Source organism: Salvia hispanica, chromosome 2 (genome assembly GCF_023119035.1).
Source record: "Salvia hispanica cultivar TCC Black 2014 chromosome 2, UniMelb_Shisp_WGS_1.0, whole genome shotgun sequence".
NCBI classification, from domain to species: Eukaryota; Viridiplantae; Streptophyta; class Magnoliopsida; order Lamiales; family Lamiaceae; genus Salvia; species Salvia hispanica.
Window position 1 is genome coordinate 36,007,830 of NC_062966.1, and position 19,524 is coordinate 36,027,353.

Genomic DNA, 19,524 nt, shown 5'->3' on the forward strand with positions numbered 1-19,524 from the left:
TTATTTTAAAGTATAAGATTATTTAATGCAAAATGACTTAAACCTAATTTAAAATATGCTTAAAATAATAAATTGGATATTCGGGTAATACCCAATATCCATTCGGGTTATCCAATACCCGATTTATCTTATATTTTAATACCCAAACCCAATCCCATAAAATTAGATATTGGGTATCCAAAATCCGGCGGATATCGGGTCGGGTACGGGTAAATCCAATACCCGATATCCGTATTCTCACTCCTATGTAGTAACTTGAAATCAACACACTAGTTCTAGTCGTTCATCTTTAATTGTATTTGTTTATGTAAGTTAAAACCTAGTTTTCATATGTATATAGATTCTAAAATGAGATATGAGCTTAGTATTCTTTTATGTCACGCACTTCATCTACTTAAACGAATAAACACGAATTCATTTTAATTCGTACGTTGTCCCATTTAATTTGTACTAGTAGTTTGCAAAATAACATTACCTAGGCAAGTTAATTGCAACAAATTCCCTTGATTCAAAAGTAACTAGAAAACGACATGCGTTCCAAAGTTCGATAAAAATCTTACAAATAAGATAATTAAATGAAAAAGTCTCGACACATCATCAGTCAACACAGACACCAAACTAAATATTGGTACTACTTAAAACATAGAAGGAACGGCCATGAGATCCCACGATCTACAAGAAGAACATGCCGTCCATCAGATCAAAGTGCGGCATAGTTTTGGGTCGTAGGTCATTCTCCGCTGCAACCTCTTGGTACAGCTGTCCCCTGCTAGTGGCGAGACGAGCATAGAACTTAGCCCTGCCTGGATGAGAAAATCCGGTGTCCAACACCGCTCCCAGTTGCACATCGTTGGCGTGCAATTTGTGCAGCTTATTAGCCACAACGAGAGTTGTTTGTGGCCTGTAACTGGAGAAGGCATTAGACAGATTGAGCATCTCCTTCTCTAGCTCCGTCTGACTGCCCCCACTACGAAAAATCACAATCTTCTCACCAAAGTATAACACATTCCCCCAAAACCCAATTAATATACTTGTACTCGGCATCCGTTCTACTCACCACACAGAGGATCAACTGCAACTTCTTTCCTGGGATGACCACAGACTGCACAATAGGTGTGATAACCTCCTTGACCCTGTCCTAAGAAGACAAAATTTGCATCCCAGTGCGTTTATGGCACACTCATCTTAATGCCTAACTTTAAGCTCTGGCGCATCAAATTCTTCATAAATGCCTTTGGATGCAGCTCGTTGGAAGGCTCGCCTTCCGCGAAATCCACGAATGCCCAACAGTCGACAGACTTGGCATCCACCACTGATTTCTCAACAATGCTCCATTCGCCTTCCTGAGAGTCCACTTTTACCGAAAACATTATGTTGCAGAATGACTTGTAATTCGCACGGTGCTTGAAATTTGTACAGTACTTGAAATTCGCACGATGCTTGAAATTCGCAAGGTACTTGAAATTTGCACGAAGTCCAGAATCTTCTCTGTTCTGTAGTCTTGAAATTTGTGATTCCTAGATTTTGTGTGTAGTAACTTGAAATCAACACACTATTTCTAGTCGTTCATCTTCAATCGTATTTGTTTATGTAAGTTAAAACCTAGTTTTGATATGTATATAGATTCTAAAACGAGATATGAGCTTAGTATTCTTTTATGTTGCGTACTTCGTGCTACAAATGCTGAGATCGACATCCTTCAATCTCTCGGTGGCAAACATCCCTCCATCGTTGGATTCAAGGAAGTGGCTGTGGTATCCTACGGAGCCCTTTCCTTGATGATGGAGCATATGGACTTTGATTTGAGAGGTCATTTGACTAATAGTTCAACATTCATCCAAGAACAAACTTAAAAGGAAATAGAAAAAATCGCATCACAACAACAATCAATATAGACACCAAACTAAGTACTAGGACTACTATTTAAAACACAAAAGCAACGGCCATGAGATCCCACGATCTACAAGAAGAACATGCAGTCCATCAGATCAGAGTGTTGTATAGTGAGTGCCTGAGTGGTAGGCCCTTCTCCACTGCAACCTCTTGGTACAGCTGTATCCTACGAGCAGCGAGACGAGCATAGTAGGCGGGTGGAATGAGGGGTGCAGGCTTGGTCCGACTCTGAAATGTGAAGCACATATCGTAAATGAGCCGCTTAAGCTCATCGGATGTGAATTTGTTGTCATCCGAAAATACCGAGTAGTGCGTGTAGTTGCTCCCCTCCATCTCCTCAGGTTGGCTGCACAGATAGAACCCAGCCCTGCCTGAATGAAAAAATTCGGTGTCCACCACTATCTCAGTTGCCATCCTGGAGCTGCGTTTTGGGCAGATGCTGAGCCACAACTAGAGTTGTTTGTGGCTTGTAATTGGCTATTTTGGGAAAGGCAGTAGACAGATCAGACAACTCCTTCTGTAGATCCATCTCACTGCCCCCGTCATGGAAAATGACAACCTTGTCGGGCCGAATCTCATTCTTCGAAATGTAGTTTAACACCAAAGCTAAACACATATCCCCTAAGTTCTTGATAGCCTTGAAATTCGCATGATACTTGAAATTCGCACGCTACATAAAACATTCTGTGTAAGAATAACTTGTAATTCTCATGGTACTTGAAATTCGCACAATATTTGAAATTCGCACGATACTTAAGATTTGCACGAAGTCCAGAAACAAACACTTAACATATATATTCGGGGGAGTACTGTTTTTAATTTTTGCTTACTAGTAAAATCAAATATCTTATATTTTATTTACCTTAAAATACTTAATTATGCCATATACAATTAATTAAACTAGTAATTAAGTTATTTATAATAAAGCAATGATTCTTGATTCAATTCCATTTTGGAACACTTTTTCATATTTTAAATTTTATTAATCCATATTTCATCTCTTATATTGGGCTAATATATACTACTTCCATCCAAAAAAAAAATAGACAGATTTTACCCTTTTGGATCGTCCACCAAAATTAAACTAATTCTAAAAATGAAAAATTTAAACCAATAACCTTAGAGCATCCGCAGCGGTGCCCCGTCCATTCGTGCCAGCGGCGGGGACACCGCTCGTCCGCCAATGCATGTCGTCCGTCCGGACCAGCGGCACGACGCTGCTCTTAAATTAGAGCACGTCCGTGCCATTGAGCAGCACGATGTGGCACCTCCTGATTGGCCAACGGCATAGCCGTTGGCAAATTCAATTTTTCTTTTTCACTTTTTGTTAAAAATGCCAAATAAATTTTTAAAAAAATGGTTTTAAATAAAAAAAATATTTTCCCACTTCCCAATAAATTATAACCGTTTTATACACATTTTTAATTTTTTTTTCAAATTTTTTTTCCCCAAAATTCACATTTTTATCTATAAATACCCTCACGTCAACACAAAAAAATTCTCATAACACTACACAATTCTCATCTTCTGTCATCTAAATTATTTCATCTATTTTAATTATGTATTTTTTTTATTTTCTAGGATTTTAATTATGTAAATTTTATTTTTTAATGTATTTTTATAATGTAGAAATATTTTTAATAATTGAAGTATTTAAATTGAATAATAGAATGGTGAGGCTCTTGAGCTTGTCCTTAGCTAAGAGCACGAATGTGGGTGTTGTGCTCTTAGCTAAGGACAATGAGTAAAAGTGGTTCCGGGTCCACCTTCGTGCTCTTAGCTAAGAGTACGGATGAGAATGCTCTTACGCATCATTGTAAACGTGGATCCTACAATCCATTTACCCCACTTCCACCGCATTTTCCATCCATCTCTCTTACTTATCAATTATGCATTAAAACTTGTATTGTTTTTAACTTTGTCTATTTTGTGGACTGAGGTAGTACACCTACATCGTATTTCATGCACGCCAAAATCTAATGGGTGCAATTTTCTCATATTTTCATTTTAATTATTCATCCATATTTACGTCTTTTATTTTGTTAATCCTTATATATCTAGGGTTTTTGGCTTTTTAAACCAAAACCTTTTCCCGAATTCCGGTTTTTCCCATGAACTATGAGATTTGTTTTTAAAACCACGAACTTCCATTTCGTTAGAATTTTCCCTCGGCGGGTCAACGACGAAACCCGGGTTGTCTACATGTTAATTTTAACCCTATTTGTCACTAAATTGATTATTTAGATCCTATTTGGCACAATAATACATACAGTCACAATTATTACATAACAAATGAAAACTTTTGAATAACAAAACACAACTTTAACATTTTGAATTATGTTATTCGGGTCGGAAATGTGCTATTCGGGTCGGGTTGGGAAAATCCTAACGAAATGAAAGTTCGTGGTTTTAAAAACAAATCTCATAGTTTATGGGAAAAACCGGAATTCGGGTAAAGATTTTGGTTTAAAAAGCCAAAAACCCATGTATCTATCTCATTCCATATACTAAAATAAATCCTTAAAATCAGCGGTGGGCCCAGGTGGAGTTGTGTGGGGTGAGTCAACTAACCCCACCGGTGGTACACCGAGCACTGTCGGATAACTTCAGCTTCGACCTTTGACCTGGCACAGCTCCGCCCTTGACCCTGCGGCGGCTTCAACTCCACCCAAAACCTTCGGCCTTTTCCAATAAACGAGAGGAGAGGAGGGGTCGCATAAAATTCAGAAAATATGATTTTGGAAGGATGAAGTATACGATCGTTTATCATTAGTTGCTTTAGTTAGATTAAATGTTTGAAATTTTTTGGGTTATTTTATTCAAATAAGTTGAGCCACCTAAAATGTTAGTGGGCAATTAAGTATAGAGGTTGGATCACTATGGGCAAATAAGCATTATAATTTTTATAATTTTTGTCTCATCTACTACAATTTCATCATATTTATATTTTATTTACTAATTTTTTAAAACTACTTTAAAGATATTTGGTGCTAAAATTTTGTGTCGAAGTTTTATATGCGGATATTCTAAGAAATTAACTATCAGAAAAGGAATATGACCGACTTAAAATATACTAATGAATTTTAAATAATTATTTAAATTTTATGTTTATAATAAATTTTTTATGATAAATCCGACTCCAAGGGATTAATTTTCTGGATCTGCAGCTATTTTAATTTTTATTTATATATTTTGTTTATTCTAAACTACTTTATTTGGGGGAGAATTTCGTTTGTATTTTATTTCTGTGTCCATTTGCATATTTTTATTTTTCTTTCTTAGTTGAAATTAATTTTGGAGTAGCATTATTTATCCTAAAATACTTAAAATTTTAAAGATTCATTTTAACACACCTTTTATATATACCGAAATTAATATGATTGACAGTTCTATTTTATGGAAAGTGTGGGATCAGACTCTAATTTGATCCAACTTGGTGATTTATTTAGGAAAAGTGTTAGCGCGCGATGTTGTTTTATATTGTGTTTTCAAATTTTGCAAGCCTAAGATTTAGTCAAATTTTGTGATTGAAAAATCTTGCGTTTCTTTTTCTCCATTTCTACATAATTAGACAACAATTCATCTGTATTTTAGAGGATACTATGCCTTTTCTTTTTGTCGAGAGAGATGATTAGGCAACCATACATACATATCCAAACCTATTACAACTAAACGAGAGATACAATATACATACCATAACCTATTACGATTAAACGAGAGAGATAAAGAGAGCTAATTACGCAACAATACATTGGACATAACCTAACACGACTAAACAAGATTGATTAGGCAATCCATTTCTTGGAAACACAAACACAAACACAAACACACATACATAATACTCAAACCCTAGTTTAACTAGCAAACGAGTTAAACGGCAGCGTCAGCTGCTCCAGCAGCCCGGTGATCGGCACGGCCAGCCTCGGCTCGTAAGCGAACCCCCGCAGCTCCTCCTCCCCTCCCCCGCCCCCGTACGGGCACGGGCAAATCCACGACCACCTCTTCCCCCCAAAATCAAACAGCAGCGCCCTCTCCGACCCCTTTATCACCACCACCACGTAGTCCCCGTGCGCCACCGCGTCGAAACCCCGCCCCCACTCCACCTCCGCAAACTGATTATACAGCTGCTGCGGCATCCGCTCGATCTCCACCCACGCCGCCCCGCACTCCTGCAGCGCCCACAGCCTCAGGCTTTTTGGCACGTTCAGCTTGCTCTTCTCCACCGCCGCCACCAGCACCGCCTTTCCCCGGCTCTCCACCAGGCTCGGCGACCGGAGAAACCGCCGCATCGGCGCCTGGATCTTGCTCCACTGGTTCGAAACGACGTCGTACGCTAGCACGCTGAAGGGGCTGTAGTTCATGCAGTAGAATCGCCCCGCCACGTGGATCATTCTCCCCGATTCCAGGCTGCAGAGGCGCGGCAGCGCCGCCGTCGTCCCCCAGATCGAGTAGAATCCGCCGCCGTCGATGTGGAAGCTCTCCGACGTCAGATTTTTAACCGCGTAGGGCGAGATCAGATCGTCTCCGGCGAAAATTAGATCAATTGAGGAGTTCGTGATGGTTAATCCGATGCTAGGGCACAGCCGCGGCCGCAGCGTCGACGGCAGCTGGATCAAATTCCCCATCACCGGATTGCAGAGGACGATGCTCTTCGATCCGGATTCCTCCGACACGAAGCAGACCAGTCCGCCGGAGGCCGACGCCGGCGTAACCCCCGCTGGAATCATAGGAATCCCCAATCTGTAACATTTTAGGTTTTCCGGATCAAACAGAAACGCCTCGCCGCCGCCGCCGCCGCCGCTGGCGGCGGCGGCGGCGGAGGCGGCGTTTTTGTAGATGCAGTTTTTGATTCCTTGCTGCTTGAAAAAGATGAACCAGTGCCTAGATGGGGAGACCTGGAGATAAAGCTCGATGAAGGCGGTGGAGAAGATGAGGCCGTACCACCGCTTGCAGACGGCGCGGGCTCTGAAAAAAGCCGGTGGCGGGAGGGAGGCGACGATGCGATCAACGAGGCGCTGCGGGAGGCGGCTCCAGATTCTGGAGTCCATCCATGGGCGGGAGTTGGTGCAGATTGGGGAAGTGGGAATGGAGGGGAAAGGGTAGGGAAAGGGAATGGTGATTGGATTTGGGAAAGAGGAAGGCTCCATGTTTTTTTTTTGAATTTTTGATTATTTATTTATGGCTAAATGGAGGTAGAAATTAAAGGGAGATTGGTGTGTAAGGGCAGGGTTTAGGGTTTGTTTGGGGAAAGGATTTGAGAGAATGAAAATGACAGTGGAGATGCTTACATAGATAGATGGATAGATATGTATGTATATATAGGGAGAAATTTGGAGGAAAAATTAAAGGGAAAAGGCACAGAAAGATGCATCTATCATTTCAGTGTGAATGCCGAGGAAGGAGAAGCAGAGGTCTGACATGATCACACAGAAAGTTATGAATGCTATCTATCTTTTTCTAATGTAGTGAAAATAAATGAAAATTCACTTCATTACAAAACAGAACAAAACAAAGAGCTAGAGCTTGCTTTGTATACTGTTGTTGAGCAGCATGCAGCTACATTTAAGCAGCAATTTGTATTCATCAATATTTGTGAAATCTAGGTTTTTTTTCATGGACTGATCATGCTACACTACTAAAGGAAAACTTTTGTATTTTACAATTTTATATGGAGTAATCTGTTAATCTTCTGTAACAAGTTCCGATTTTTAACCAACTCAAAACTTGTTTTAAAAATACACAAATTTTGGTAGTTTTGAAATTTAACATGGATGAGTCGAAAGTTTGTTTACTACTAGTATAACTAGATTAATCGAAGTCCGATAGGAGATTCGAAGGTACCATTGAAAAGCTCTAACGATAATTTTCTTGTAGCGTATCGGACCATTTTCCAACCTCTTTAATTTTGATTCATCGACGAATAAAAATAAAACATAAAGAAATACTGTAGCAAAAAAATTCAAAAATATGGGTTGCATTAAAAAAATCATCATAGGAATATAGACTAGTGAAATTTGGAGACATGCAAATTTCCAAACTTAAAAAGTTTGTATAAGATTTTTGTATTGATTATTCCATATGGTGTGTCGTTACATACCATTATATAGTACATGTACAATAGGGAGTATAATACATTCATAAATAATTGGTAAAGAAGTCATATATACAATAATTTACTATACACCATCCAAAGGAAAAGTAAGATCATTCACAATACATGTCATTTTATAATGTCATTTTCATTCACTATTCATGGCCTCACAACGAAGCACCTTGTCTTCACTTAAGACTCAAGAGAGAGCAATCCGCTAGACTAGCAAGCCCGGTTACATTAAAATGAGAACAAAAACATATCGAATACAGAGAAAAATTTTAGCGATAAACCGCCAAGTTCCACTCCATTAGGTGACGCCCGTCCCTTCCACCCACCCTCGACGCGTCTCGCATTGGATCCATTCCGCAGTGACGCGACGAGGCTTAGTCCAACAATGATTATATTGTTTGAAAAAAAAAGATAGAGAAAAAAAAAGAGGAGATTTGAATATGATGTGGAGCAATAGGGAAAGGGTAGGCTATGCTAGTAGCTACTAACCTAGACAAGACAAGTTTCTCCTTCGAGTGAGTAGTTATATTCTCTTTCTGTAAATCAATTGGCTTTTGTTGGTTTATGCAAAAGTGCAAAATCTAAGTCAGACTTGTTGTCTTAGCACAGTCCCAGTGTCTAGTTAGTGTCAATCTCATTAATATGATTGCCTCTACCCTTTCTCCAAATATGGAAAAAGCATGGCTTTGGTGAAGAAACCATCCCCCTTTTGGAAAAAGCTTTGCCCCCCAAAACTAGATAAAATGGGACTGTTTCAAGGAAGATGATCAACCCAAGTTGCCCCAACAGTGCCCTCACTCACTCCACCCCCCTTTTTGTTTGTTTTTCATGGCTACAAAAACCTAGTATCACTAGACTTCCCACTGTTGCTGCTTTTAATGTCTCCTTTGACTTCTCTCTCTTCTCTCTCCCTCTTCTTTGCCTGCTGGTCTCATCATTAACACCTTGTATTAATGGAATCTTTAACTTTGTTTACTTGTTAAACTACAAGGTATTACTGAGTAAATTGTTATTATGCTTGTGTAAGATACAAGTTACCTTCAACTTCATGCATATCACTGAGCACAAGAATGTCATAAGGTACAATTTGGGGTTTGCACTAAAACTGGGAGACAAGATCGTATGTATGATCACAAATCTAACATCAGTGGTCCTAATCGTAAATTATGAGTTTAGAGGTCATAAAAATAATTTTAAAAAGCCATGGAGTTTCATATGGCCCAAGGTACAATGGGGTGCTTCACCAACTCAAATCACACTTAGCTTGTTCTCTCCAATCATCCAATTGAAATTTAAAATGGGATTTTTTTTACTTACTAATTATCTCTATCAATCTGTCAAATTCATGTTAGTTATGTTGGAGTAAATAAAATAAAGTTGCTAATTTAAGTCGAGAAAATTTAAAGCAGAATTTGCATCATCAGACCATGAATTAGGAAATTTAGTTATATACTAAATTACCAGTAGAGGCAGATTGCACTTTTGTCAAAAAAAAAGTATTCAAACTGCATTAACCTCTTAAAGCCAAGTGACTTAGTTTGTAACTTCTACAATCTAAAAAATCAATCCATATGATAAAAACTCGAAAAAATAGAAAAAAATGACCATTATCTGTTAAATTATAGTAGGAGCTATCCTAACACCTTTATCCTAAAAGATACAACATTTAAATAGAAAGAATTGCATCAAGCAGCACCAGTTAGAGGCTCTGAGTAATAAGTTGTGTTGTGATCTACAGAGAAATGTTCTCCTCCTGCTGTTGATCCCAGTTTGTATGCTCTAAAATGCCATCCGACCAGCGAGCCTGCTCTCAGATATCCTTCTGTCAATGGCTGCATCAATTGAACTCATCTGAAACAAACATCCAATAGAGTTGGTATTAGGCCAGCCAAAAGAAGTCAATCTTGCGATTATCAGTCAATATATTAGAGAACTTTGCTTGTAGTCAACATACACAAACTTCGCAAAAGGAGCTGCCTTGGCCCACTGAATTCACGTTCGATCTAAAATATTTAGTGTATGAAGATTGAAGACATGTAAGGGAAAAAATATGTTGGGTAATGGTTGTTCCACCCAAACCCAACACTTAGTTATCAGGCAACCATAGGTAGAAGTCAAAAATTGAAATTTATTTCCAAATAGTAAATACATACACGCTTGTGTTCTTAGCCTTGCAGGGAGCTAGTGGGGAGATCCTCGAAAGATTGCAGCATGCTAACAGAATTACTAATTATTAGCAAAGAAACTGAAAGTACCTACTTGACTTGAACCTTCGTTGACCACAAAACCAGCAGGATTGCTTGCCAAGCGGGACAGTGGCCAAGAATAACAAAAACAGCCCATCGCATGAATGGGGTTGGAAAGCAGTAATATACATAGCCATATTGCGAAGATGTTTTATGTGTCTTTATTTGGAAACATAATTAAAGCCATATAGAAATACCCTTTTATCTATGCGAAAAAGAGTAAATATGTGCACTGGAAAACCACAGGCAGCATAAGTCTAGCCACCATGATATTTGACAAACACAATCCTAAATACAGAATGAAGATATTATTTTATAGGTTGTAATGACTTACCTGGCTATTCTCGTCATGCACCTGATACTTCAATAAGGACAATCTTCTTTCCTCCTGAAAAGTTTATAAGAAATGCAAAAACTACTCATAAACAGGGGTATTTACAAGGAAATATCATTTATAGAAATTTCACATTAGAGATAAATAACAATACCATAGACATAGCCTCGTCATCCCAAACTAAGTAGACCTCATTAGTTGCGGGTTGTGTAGCTGGGGCTTTGTTTGCAATCACTGGAGGTGGCCCTATAGACGGACCTCCAGTATTTGGACCAGATGCATAGGAATGTGAATTTGCAAGAGGTATGGCTGCAGAAGATAATAAACATGAGAATCCAGATAAACTACTTTAACTACACACAAAATGGATAACAAACAAGAAATCTACATAAACATTTTACAAAACGGAAAGAGGCGTTTTCATGTCATTCCATAAAAAAATATTACAAGGAGATAAAATTTTCCAGCCTAGTACAATGTAGTTAATCGTATAACAGAAAAAAAATTATGCAAATACGATTTAAAGAGGAAAACATATTATCAAATTATAACTAGTACTAATACAGACTGGGAAAAATAGTGAGTAGAACTAACCTGGGGTTCCTGGAATTCCGTAATGATTGGTTGCCAAAGTGCCACCAAAGAGAGGTTCTGCACTCTTTATGTCTGAAGAAGAGCTTAAAGGAAGGCCCATTGAAGGTATAGGAGCAGAAAATGGAGAACTCTGGGGAGGAATATTACTATTAGGAACAACAGGAAACAAAGGTTGAGAAACAGGAACAGGAGGTGCTGTTGCAGGCATCCCCGGAGGAGTAATTGGTAATACTGGTTGAAGCCCAGGGGGTGCTGTAGATGGAACAGGGGGCTGAATATTGTGCACAGGAAACAAAGGCTGTTGAGGCATTCCTGCTTGCCCAGGGAGTGGAACCGAAACAGTTGGAGGCTGAGGATACCAAGGTTGTGGACGAGGTGGAATTTGCCAACTACCGGGTGGCCCAGGTATTCTGGGATTGTAACTGAATGGACAAAAAAGTCAATCAGACAAGATACATCTTGCTCTAATATGGAGTGACCACATGAACTCTTGAGTCTTGAGTGTGTATACTTTATAAAAACTAGTTTTATTAGTACTTAAACTAGGTTGTTGCTGAAGTTACATAGGATATACGAATCTAATATTATGGCTCTCATTCCATGTACCTCACTTATGGTAGGGAAAGTGCGATATGGGATGCCTCTGCAGAAATTTAAAAAGGCCTAGGTACTTAAGCTATCAATTCAAAAGAGTAGGAAAACTCAAGAATGTGAATAAAGGAAATTAGCAGTCACCCAATCAACAGAAATCCAAGGTTTCAGATCTCACATCAATCAAGCAGGGTATATCGTTATTTGGAAAAAGGATCGAAGGAGGTCCAGACATCCCTTTTCTATTTTTGAGCAAATTATACAGCTATATGTCATTATAGCAAGAAGTAATCAAGTAAACAGCCAGGAACTTACTTCGGAGGTAAAGGCTGTGGAGGATATCCAACCCCGAGTGCTCGAGGTATCACACCACCGCCTATTTGGGAGATTGGTAGATCAATTTTAGCTGCTTTTGAAGGGTTCTCTTCATCTGTTAAGTAAAAGAACATATCAAAATGTTAGCATTCAATAAGCCACAGCCACAGAGTGACAGAACATTCAGAATCACCTTTCAAATAGCAGACAGGTTTTTTTTTTAAATTGAATATAGTGGAAAGATACATTTCACAATGAGTTTTCAACTTCAACCTTGAAAGCACTAGAGGTGTGCAATTAGGTTCAGATCATTTTGTTAGTCTATTAAATTTCAGTTTTCCTATGAGTTTGATTTCTAAACCGGACCAAAATTGTCATCTCACTAGCATACAGCATACCCTATGACGCAAATCTCCAAGAATAAAAAGTTGGTTTGTTTCAATTTGATTTAAGACTTAAGACAATAATAGCTCTGTCGTTTTGGGTTTCCATACCTAAGGGGTGTTCGGTTTGCAAGATTGTATCTCGGGATTAAATATGTAGCGTGTTTGGTTCATGCGATTCAACCCCAAAACTCAATCCTAGATGGATAATAATGGGATAATTAGTCATAGCTTACCCCCTCCAACTAAAATAATCCCACAACTAAATCCTAGATTATATCTCGATACTATTTTATCTTGGAAACCGAACACCACCAAACTAAACACACTATACTATGGATGTCTGACTCCATCCCGAAGGTGAAGTCAACATGAAACAAAGCTGGGAACTGGCATTCAGACCAAAGACATATCATCTTGATTTCAAAAGTATTTGAATTGTTTGGCAATTAAGCTCAGAAATCTTCATAGGAAAAAGGAAGATATACTATACTATTAAATTAAAGTCTCAGATAGCATTAGAGCTGCAATATAAAGAAGATGCTACGGGGCGAAGCAAAATAGCAGACAATACCTTCCTCTCCATAATGTGAAGCCAGGACATCAGCTGGAATTCCTTGCATTCCATATATCTCAATCTCTGTTGATTCTCTTCCAGGTTTCGCATTAGGGACTCTGGAACAACAACACCACATTTTATCAGAAATTAAAAAATCAACCACCAATCCAGAGCAATGGCTACACAATGAAAACATAAAACTAAATATTCAAGAATATTTATAAGGCTGATTCTTGGATAGTTATAAACACCTAAATATTCCAGGATCAAAACAGTCCGGATGATTAACATAAGCTACAAAATTAAAAAATTGAAGGAAGAAGAGAAGAGGGACGGACTTGGTGACTTGTTCCTTGTGAACCTGGAGCACATGGATGGCCATTCCGCCGGCGGTGGAGAGCTTCTTGTGGCAGACATGGCACTTGAAGTGCTTGGCTTTCTGGTGCTGCACCAATATCTTCTCGTCTTCAAACTCCCTGTCGCAGTAGTAGCACCACACCTTATCCACCGCCCCTCTCTTCTTCTTCTTCCCCATTCCAGCGACAGAAGATCTGATCTTTCAACTAGCAAACCAATTCAATCTATTTCACAATCAATCAATTAGGTGTGGTTTAGGGGTTAGGGTTTTGGAAACTGAATTTGGTGAACGCCCGGAATCTCTATTCAACCTCACCTCTGCACAGACTATATTGTAAATTATTTATTACTAATATTAACCTTATTAACTAACTTTTCCCTTTGATTGTGTTATCAAATTCGATATTATTTTTAGTAGTACACCTATTTCCGGAGTAATTTTTTTCTTTTTAATCATATTTTACAAATAAATAGCCTAACCCTGTCCTTTCTTTATGTCAGGAAATATTATGTTATTCAAATTCTATATTGTTTTTATTTATAGTAATTTTTTTCATTTTGAACAGATTTTAGTATTTTTTACAAATAAATAGATATACTTACACTAAATATTTGTTAAATGATCTATTTGTACGTAGTTGAATTGTATTTTAATTTAAGTTATCTCACTATAATTGAATCATTTGCAAATAGACTAAAGGCCCTTTTTAGCCCTAAATATTTGGTGATTTTACGATTCTAGTTCAAAACATTATCTTTTGAATTATTCGGTCTCTCACAAATAAAATCGGGTCATATTTAATCTGAATTTGACGGAACTGTTTAAATTTATCAGTCAACGCATCTTAATTGGATTTTGACCGGATTAAGAGTTTATATTAGAACTTTTTTTATTTTCAAAAAAAATTATAACTTGAAATCATTTCTAACAAATGGAACGAAATTTTTAAATTTTTTAGTTTTGGGTTAATTTGATACTAGTAAACATTAATAAACCATACATTAACTTAATCCAGTCAAAATTCAATTAAGATAATCCAGTCAAAATTCAATTAAGATGCATTGACAGTTAAATTTAAACAATTCCGTCAAATTCTGACTAAATGTGACTCGTTTTTATTTGTGAAGGACCTAACGAATCAAAAGATAGTATTTTGGACCAAAATCGTAAAATCGCTAAATGTTTAGAACCAAAAGGGCTTTAGTCTTGCAAATATCAACACATTTAGTCTTTTATTTTATTTTGTCAAGTAATTCAATCTTCTCCTATTTATTTATTTAATTCTCATTTCGAAAAGGAAAGGGAAAAACAAAATATTCGATTTTCAAAATAAAATATGAACGTAAACAATTCTAACCAAAATTCTAACTGCAAAATACACAACACAGCTTTCTCGACTTCATAGGCAAGGACATATTAGAGAGCTTTAACGCCGACGGTTTCACAGCCCCGAACACGAACACGAACACGAACACAAACACGACATAAGAGGACAAAAATTCGCGCGGTTTTCTACAGAAGAGATGAGAGCGCGTGAGAAACATTCGAGGCTATTCTGTCATGTATAGGTTCCTGCACACAAACAAAAAAAACTGGGTTTTACTACTTCTCTTAGCAGTAGGAATGTGATGCAAATGGCGCCTTATACTATCTACCTTAGTCGAGGGCAGTTCGAACTTCGATTTCGTGATCGTCTCATACAAGAAGATATATCTGCAAGGAAATGAGTAAAACTCAGGTTAAGAAGGAGAGGGAATGCGACAAGTTCTTCGTTTCTAACTACACAAAACTCAACATACCGCCAAGACAATTCAGAGACGAGCTCCTCGGGTGCTTCGGGTAAAACCTAAGAAGCACTCTTTACGTATTAGATTCAACACAGCAAAAATACAGTAACATTGTATTAATGTGATTTACCTCGTCCTCGTAAGGATTGCAATTGTCTTTGAACCACAACCTCAGAAATTCCTACAAATATAGGAACTTGGAGTTTAGTGCATAGATGGATTATTCATCAGCGAAAGGGAAATTCGAAAACTTGAGAGCAAAGATAACACGGGCAAACGATGGAGTGAGCAGAGTGTAAACATGCACAAACGATTACAAACCTTGTCGATATTTTCAGGTTCAAGACCCTTCTGAAAGCGATCTTCATAAGAATCGGCTATCCAATACCTGCTCGAGTCCGGTGTATGCACCTAAACAGTTGGAAATATAAAACATTATTTTTAAAAATGCCATCTTGAATCGACCTAGTTGAGCTTTGTGTCAATGTATCTCTACTGAACCTCGTCTATCAAGAGCACTGCACCGTCAGATCCTTTACCAAATTCGTATTTAGTATCCACCAGAATCAGGCCGTGCTCCCGTGCAATGCGCTGCAATGATGATGAATCAGTACGAGTAAATTATCGAAGAGGTAGGATTTGAGTTCACAAATACAAAGAGAAGATGAATAAAGGATGCTTGAGTACCTGACCATACTCAAACAGACTTAGTGCTGCTTTACTGGCTTCAATATAGTCGGATTCAGACATCAATCCGCTCCGAATAATCTGCAGGCTAGTTGATCTAAATTACGTACCAATCGAACTCGATAAAAAAAATATCATGATCGAAATTTAATGGGTGAAAAATATCGGAGAAGTCAAGAATCCAAAACCTCTTCGGGTGTTATGGGAACATCATGATCTGCTGCTTTAGTAGTCGGTGTGAGTATATTTGCTGCCAACTTTTGGTTTTTCACCATCCCTGTTGCAGACAGGCGCATACGTATGAGTAAATAAGATACTGAACAAGTTGGACTCTCACACAATTACAGACCTCTCACCATCAGGAAGCGCATTCCCACAATAGTTTCGGACACCCTTTTGGTAGACAGTCCAAAGTGATGTATCAGTGCTTCCGGTTACATAACCTCTGACTGCGAGAGCATCAATGTCCGTTACAAAAGCCAACAACAGCCAATCACAGCAATCCAGGAAGAATCCTTCGAAGCAACAGCCAGTGGATGATAGAATAAGAGAGGCTTACCAACAAATTCAACAGGGAAAACAGAACATTTCTTTGCAATTGTTACATTCCTATCCGGAGACGACACAACTGCATTCGGAATAATGTGCTGAGTTTGGTTAAACCACCACAGACTAGTTTCATTCAGTACCTGAAGAAGCAAGATTGACACGATTTCATCCAAGTTTGATGCCGACGAAGCAACTCAATCACGAAACAAAGGCAGAAATACCTGGCCCTTGAAGGGAATTGAAGCAAGAACCCTGTCAAAAGCACTTTGCCTATCAGTTGTGACAAGGACAAGGTAGTCTCCTCCATCATATATATCCCTCACCTTCACAACATAAAAATAAATCAATCAATCATGTCATCCATCATTCCTCCAAAGCATTCAGCTACTTAACTGTTGCACTCCATAAATAATCAAGCATCCATAAAGACTCAACCTTTGGAGAGCTACAAACATAGAAACTAAAACTAACCTAATTAGAAAAATCCCACATAGTAAAGCTTCCCCTCATCCATTCCAACACTAGCCAACTTCCACAGCTAGAAATTTCATAAAATAAAATTGAAGAGCAATAGTAACCAAACACTTCGCCACTCAGCTGAAAACCATAAAATATACAGAAAAAACTCATGCTTAGACAGAAAAAAGGCACAAATTAAGAAAAAAATTGCACCTTGCCTCTGGTCTTGGAATGGAGACCAGGAACAGCTGAATCAAGATGAGTTTCAGATAGACAATTGGATTGAGAGCTCTTGATAGCATCCATCAATTCATTTTTGCGTTCGCTGTTGTCCAACAACAGCGATTTTAGGGGTCCGCCGGAAACTGTAGAAGGCGACGATGATGCAGAAATTACCATTGAACAAAACTTCCTAGTGCTGAATTTGGTAGAGATGAACGTTTTAAGCAAGCGTTGGGAAACGGATGGAGAGTGTGCTCTGAGGGAGAGCTTTCCGGCGAGAGTTGTCGGAGAATTTATACAGTGAGATTGAGCCATTGTTTTCGCCCTCTTCCGACGAATTTTTGCTTTATTCGCGCTTTTTTGAATAAATTTATTTTTTCTTTTCATTTTCACTGTTTCATTTGTAGGGAATAGGGATAGCCGGATAGCGGCGACTGTGTTAATGGGCCTGGGTTGGGATAAAAGCCCAAATAAGAAATGTTTGATCTTGCCCATATCAAAGTGGGCTTTGTAATTTCTCATAATACTTATAATGCTTGGTTTTTCCATTTAAGTAAAGTAAAATATGATTAGAGTGAGTATTCTATTGTTAGAGTGTTTGTCTCCATACTTATGTGCACTATTTTAATATTTTAGTGATAAAATGTGCTCATAGAGAAGTTTTTTATGGTTAGAGTGAAGTATAATGATGTCTAATAGTGCCTTAATTGATGTTTGATATTTCAGTGGAAAAAAGATTGGCAGAGAAATGACACTGATACCAGTCGACAAATTTAAAGGTTCCATAATTTCAGTCTTATGATTCTATATGCATATATGGAAAGAAAGGATCTTCTAATTTTATGTATTTCTATAGAACAAATGAAAAACACAATTGGACATAAAGATTCAACAAATGAAGCAGCTGCTGAAAAAAGGTCGAAGAATCGGGAGGATAAACCTTCCAAACAAAATACTACAGCTTCTAAAACAAATGAAGCAGCTATTGCCGAAAGGAGGTCGAAGAATCGGGAGGATGGACCTTCAAAACAAGATACTATAACTTCTACTGAAAAGAGGTCGAAGTATATTCAAGATTGACCTCAAAGTGAGTTATTTAATTATTTAGTAACTTAGTGAAATATATTATGTGTATGGCACGCATTCATTCATGTAAAATTTTGAACTATATTAATAGTGTATTCATGAATTTGACCAATTTTTTTTATTATATCTTCCAATTTTTTATTATATCTTCCAACCTCAAAGCGTGTGAGGTCACAAACAAATGATAATAAAAGAAAAGAAAAAAATGGTATTTGATGGTTTTGAAATATTAAAATCAGAAGACTTAAACTTGTTGTCAAGATAGGGGTTAAAAATCTTGTTGATGTCATCGAGAAGATGAACTCGAAACAACCATCTGCTCTCCTCTGGAAGAGATGGTAATTGAGCAGCTTGTTCATTTGCAGATCAGAAGTAGTCCTACCGAAATGATATTTTCACTTTTTAAAACTTTTAATCAAGACAACCGCACAAGAATCAAGCTTATTGATGATGAACACCGTTGATGATTGTTAACCTATGTCGAATCATTGACAATGTAGAGAATGAGAATCTGTCAAATGTTCACACAGAGGATGTTCATGTTGAGAGAATTTTGGATAAGACCTTAAGATCAGCTCAAGAAGATCCTTGCCACGTTAGCAGCCCAAGTTGGAAAGATATTCTGTTGAAAGGAAGAGAGCAATCGAATAAGAGCACTCTCCCATGTTCTTGATGCAATGCTGCACTCTCCCACGTTTATGAGGCAGTTACTCCATGAGGCAGTTTTTCCACTTGTAGTTATTATATATAGATGTATTTCTGATTATGTACATCATCTTTTGATCAATGAAAAGTGCTTCACACATTCCTCTTTAAGCTATAATGATTTCTTGCTTTACTATGTTTTTTGCTGCAATCCTTTTAATGATGAATGAGGAGGATTTACATGCAACCTTGGACGGCAAAGAGGAGATCGGAGGATAACTATTAGTTCAGTGCATTGAAATTCATATAAAATGAAAAATGAAGTAAAACATTTACTTTGATTTATTTTATTCATTAGATAAAAAAAATGATAGTTGAAATTTAGTCTCCAGTTCAATCTTTCAAATTAATTCAACGTATTTATACTTAGTAATGAATAAAAAAAATGATAGTTGAAATTTAGTCTCCAGTTCAATCTTTCAAATTAATTCAATCGTATTTATACTTAGTAGATATTTCTATTGATACATACGTAAATGTCTATTTTAAAGATGATCCTAGATTTTCATCCTAGAGTTTTCTTTACAAACAATAATCCAATTTTGTGGGAGAAAATTTTAGTATTATTGGTAACCGTGAAGACATGCGGTGCAAGTCTCCGAAATTTAATAATTTAACGAAGCCATTTTCAAATTTTTTTATTTTCAATTTCA

The 19,524-nt window shown here is 37.6% G+C and overlaps 3 protein-coding genes across 6 annotated transcripts; all 3 read right to left on the reverse strand.

The window, feature by feature from the left end:
* Window positions 1-5,685: 5,685 nt before the first annotated feature.
* On the reverse strand, window positions 5,686-7,127 carry LOC125203433 (protein UNUSUAL FLORAL ORGANS). The gene has a single exon (XM_048101772.1). The coding sequence runs from the start codon at window positions 7,038-7,040 to the stop codon at window positions 5,748-5,750; it is 1,293 nt and encodes a 430-aa protein (XP_047957729.1). The 5' UTR covers window positions 7,041-7,127; the 3' UTR covers window positions 5,686-5,747.
* Window positions 7,128-9,568: 2,441 nt separating this feature from the next.
* On the reverse strand, window positions 9,569-13,697 carry LOC125208378 (protein SUPPRESSOR OF FRI 4). 3 transcript variants are annotated; one of them, XR_007174103.1, is made up of 9 exons: window positions 13,357-13,697; window positions 13,034-13,134; window positions 12,077-12,191; window positions 11,171-11,592; window positions 10,731-10,885; window positions 10,577-10,630; window positions 10,150-10,210; window positions 9,951-9,999; window positions 9,569-9,847 (listed from the first exon to the last, which is right to left on the reverse strand). XR_007174103.1 is itself a non-coding variant. In XM_048107984.1 (8 exons), the coding sequence occupies exons 1-7, from the start codon at window positions 13,551-13,553 to the stop codon at window positions 10,178-10,180; spliced, it is 1,077 nt and encodes a 358-aa protein (XP_047963941.1). In that variant the 5' UTR covers window positions 13,554-13,697; the 3' UTR covers window positions 9,569-9,847; window positions 10,150-10,177. The 3 variants fall into 3 exon arrangements, 2 of the variants coding, with proteins under 2 accessions (XP_047963941.1, XP_047963940.1); XM_048107984.1 differs by lacking the exon at window positions 9,951-9,999; XM_048107983.1 differs by lacking the exons at window positions 9,951-9,999; window positions 10,150-10,210.
* A 980-nt stretch (window positions 13,698-14,677) lies between these two features.
* LOC125204136 (phosphoribosylaminoimidazole-succinocarboxamide synthase, chloroplastic-like) lies at window positions 14,678-17,437 on the reverse strand. Of its 2 annotated transcripts, none has more exons than XM_048102699.1 (12): window positions 17,072-17,437; window positions 16,621-16,722; window positions 16,410-16,539; window positions 16,207-16,299; window positions 16,039-16,127; window positions 15,851-15,931; window positions 15,665-15,754; window positions 15,485-15,574; window positions 15,294-15,344; window positions 15,176-15,222; window positions 15,032-15,089; window positions 14,678-14,948 (listed from the first exon to the last, which is right to left on the reverse strand). In XM_048102699.1, exons 1-12 carry the CDS (start codon window positions 17,393-17,395, stop codon window positions 14,889-14,891), a joined length of 1,215 nt encoding a protein of 404 aa, XP_047958656.1. In that variant the 5' UTR covers window positions 17,396-17,437; the 3' UTR covers window positions 14,678-14,888. The 2 variants fall into 2 exon arrangements, with proteins under 2 accessions (XP_047958656.1, XP_047958655.1); XM_048102698.1 differs by having other exon boundaries at window positions 15,029-15,089.
* Between the last annotated feature and the right edge of the window lie 2,087 nt (window positions 17,438-19,524).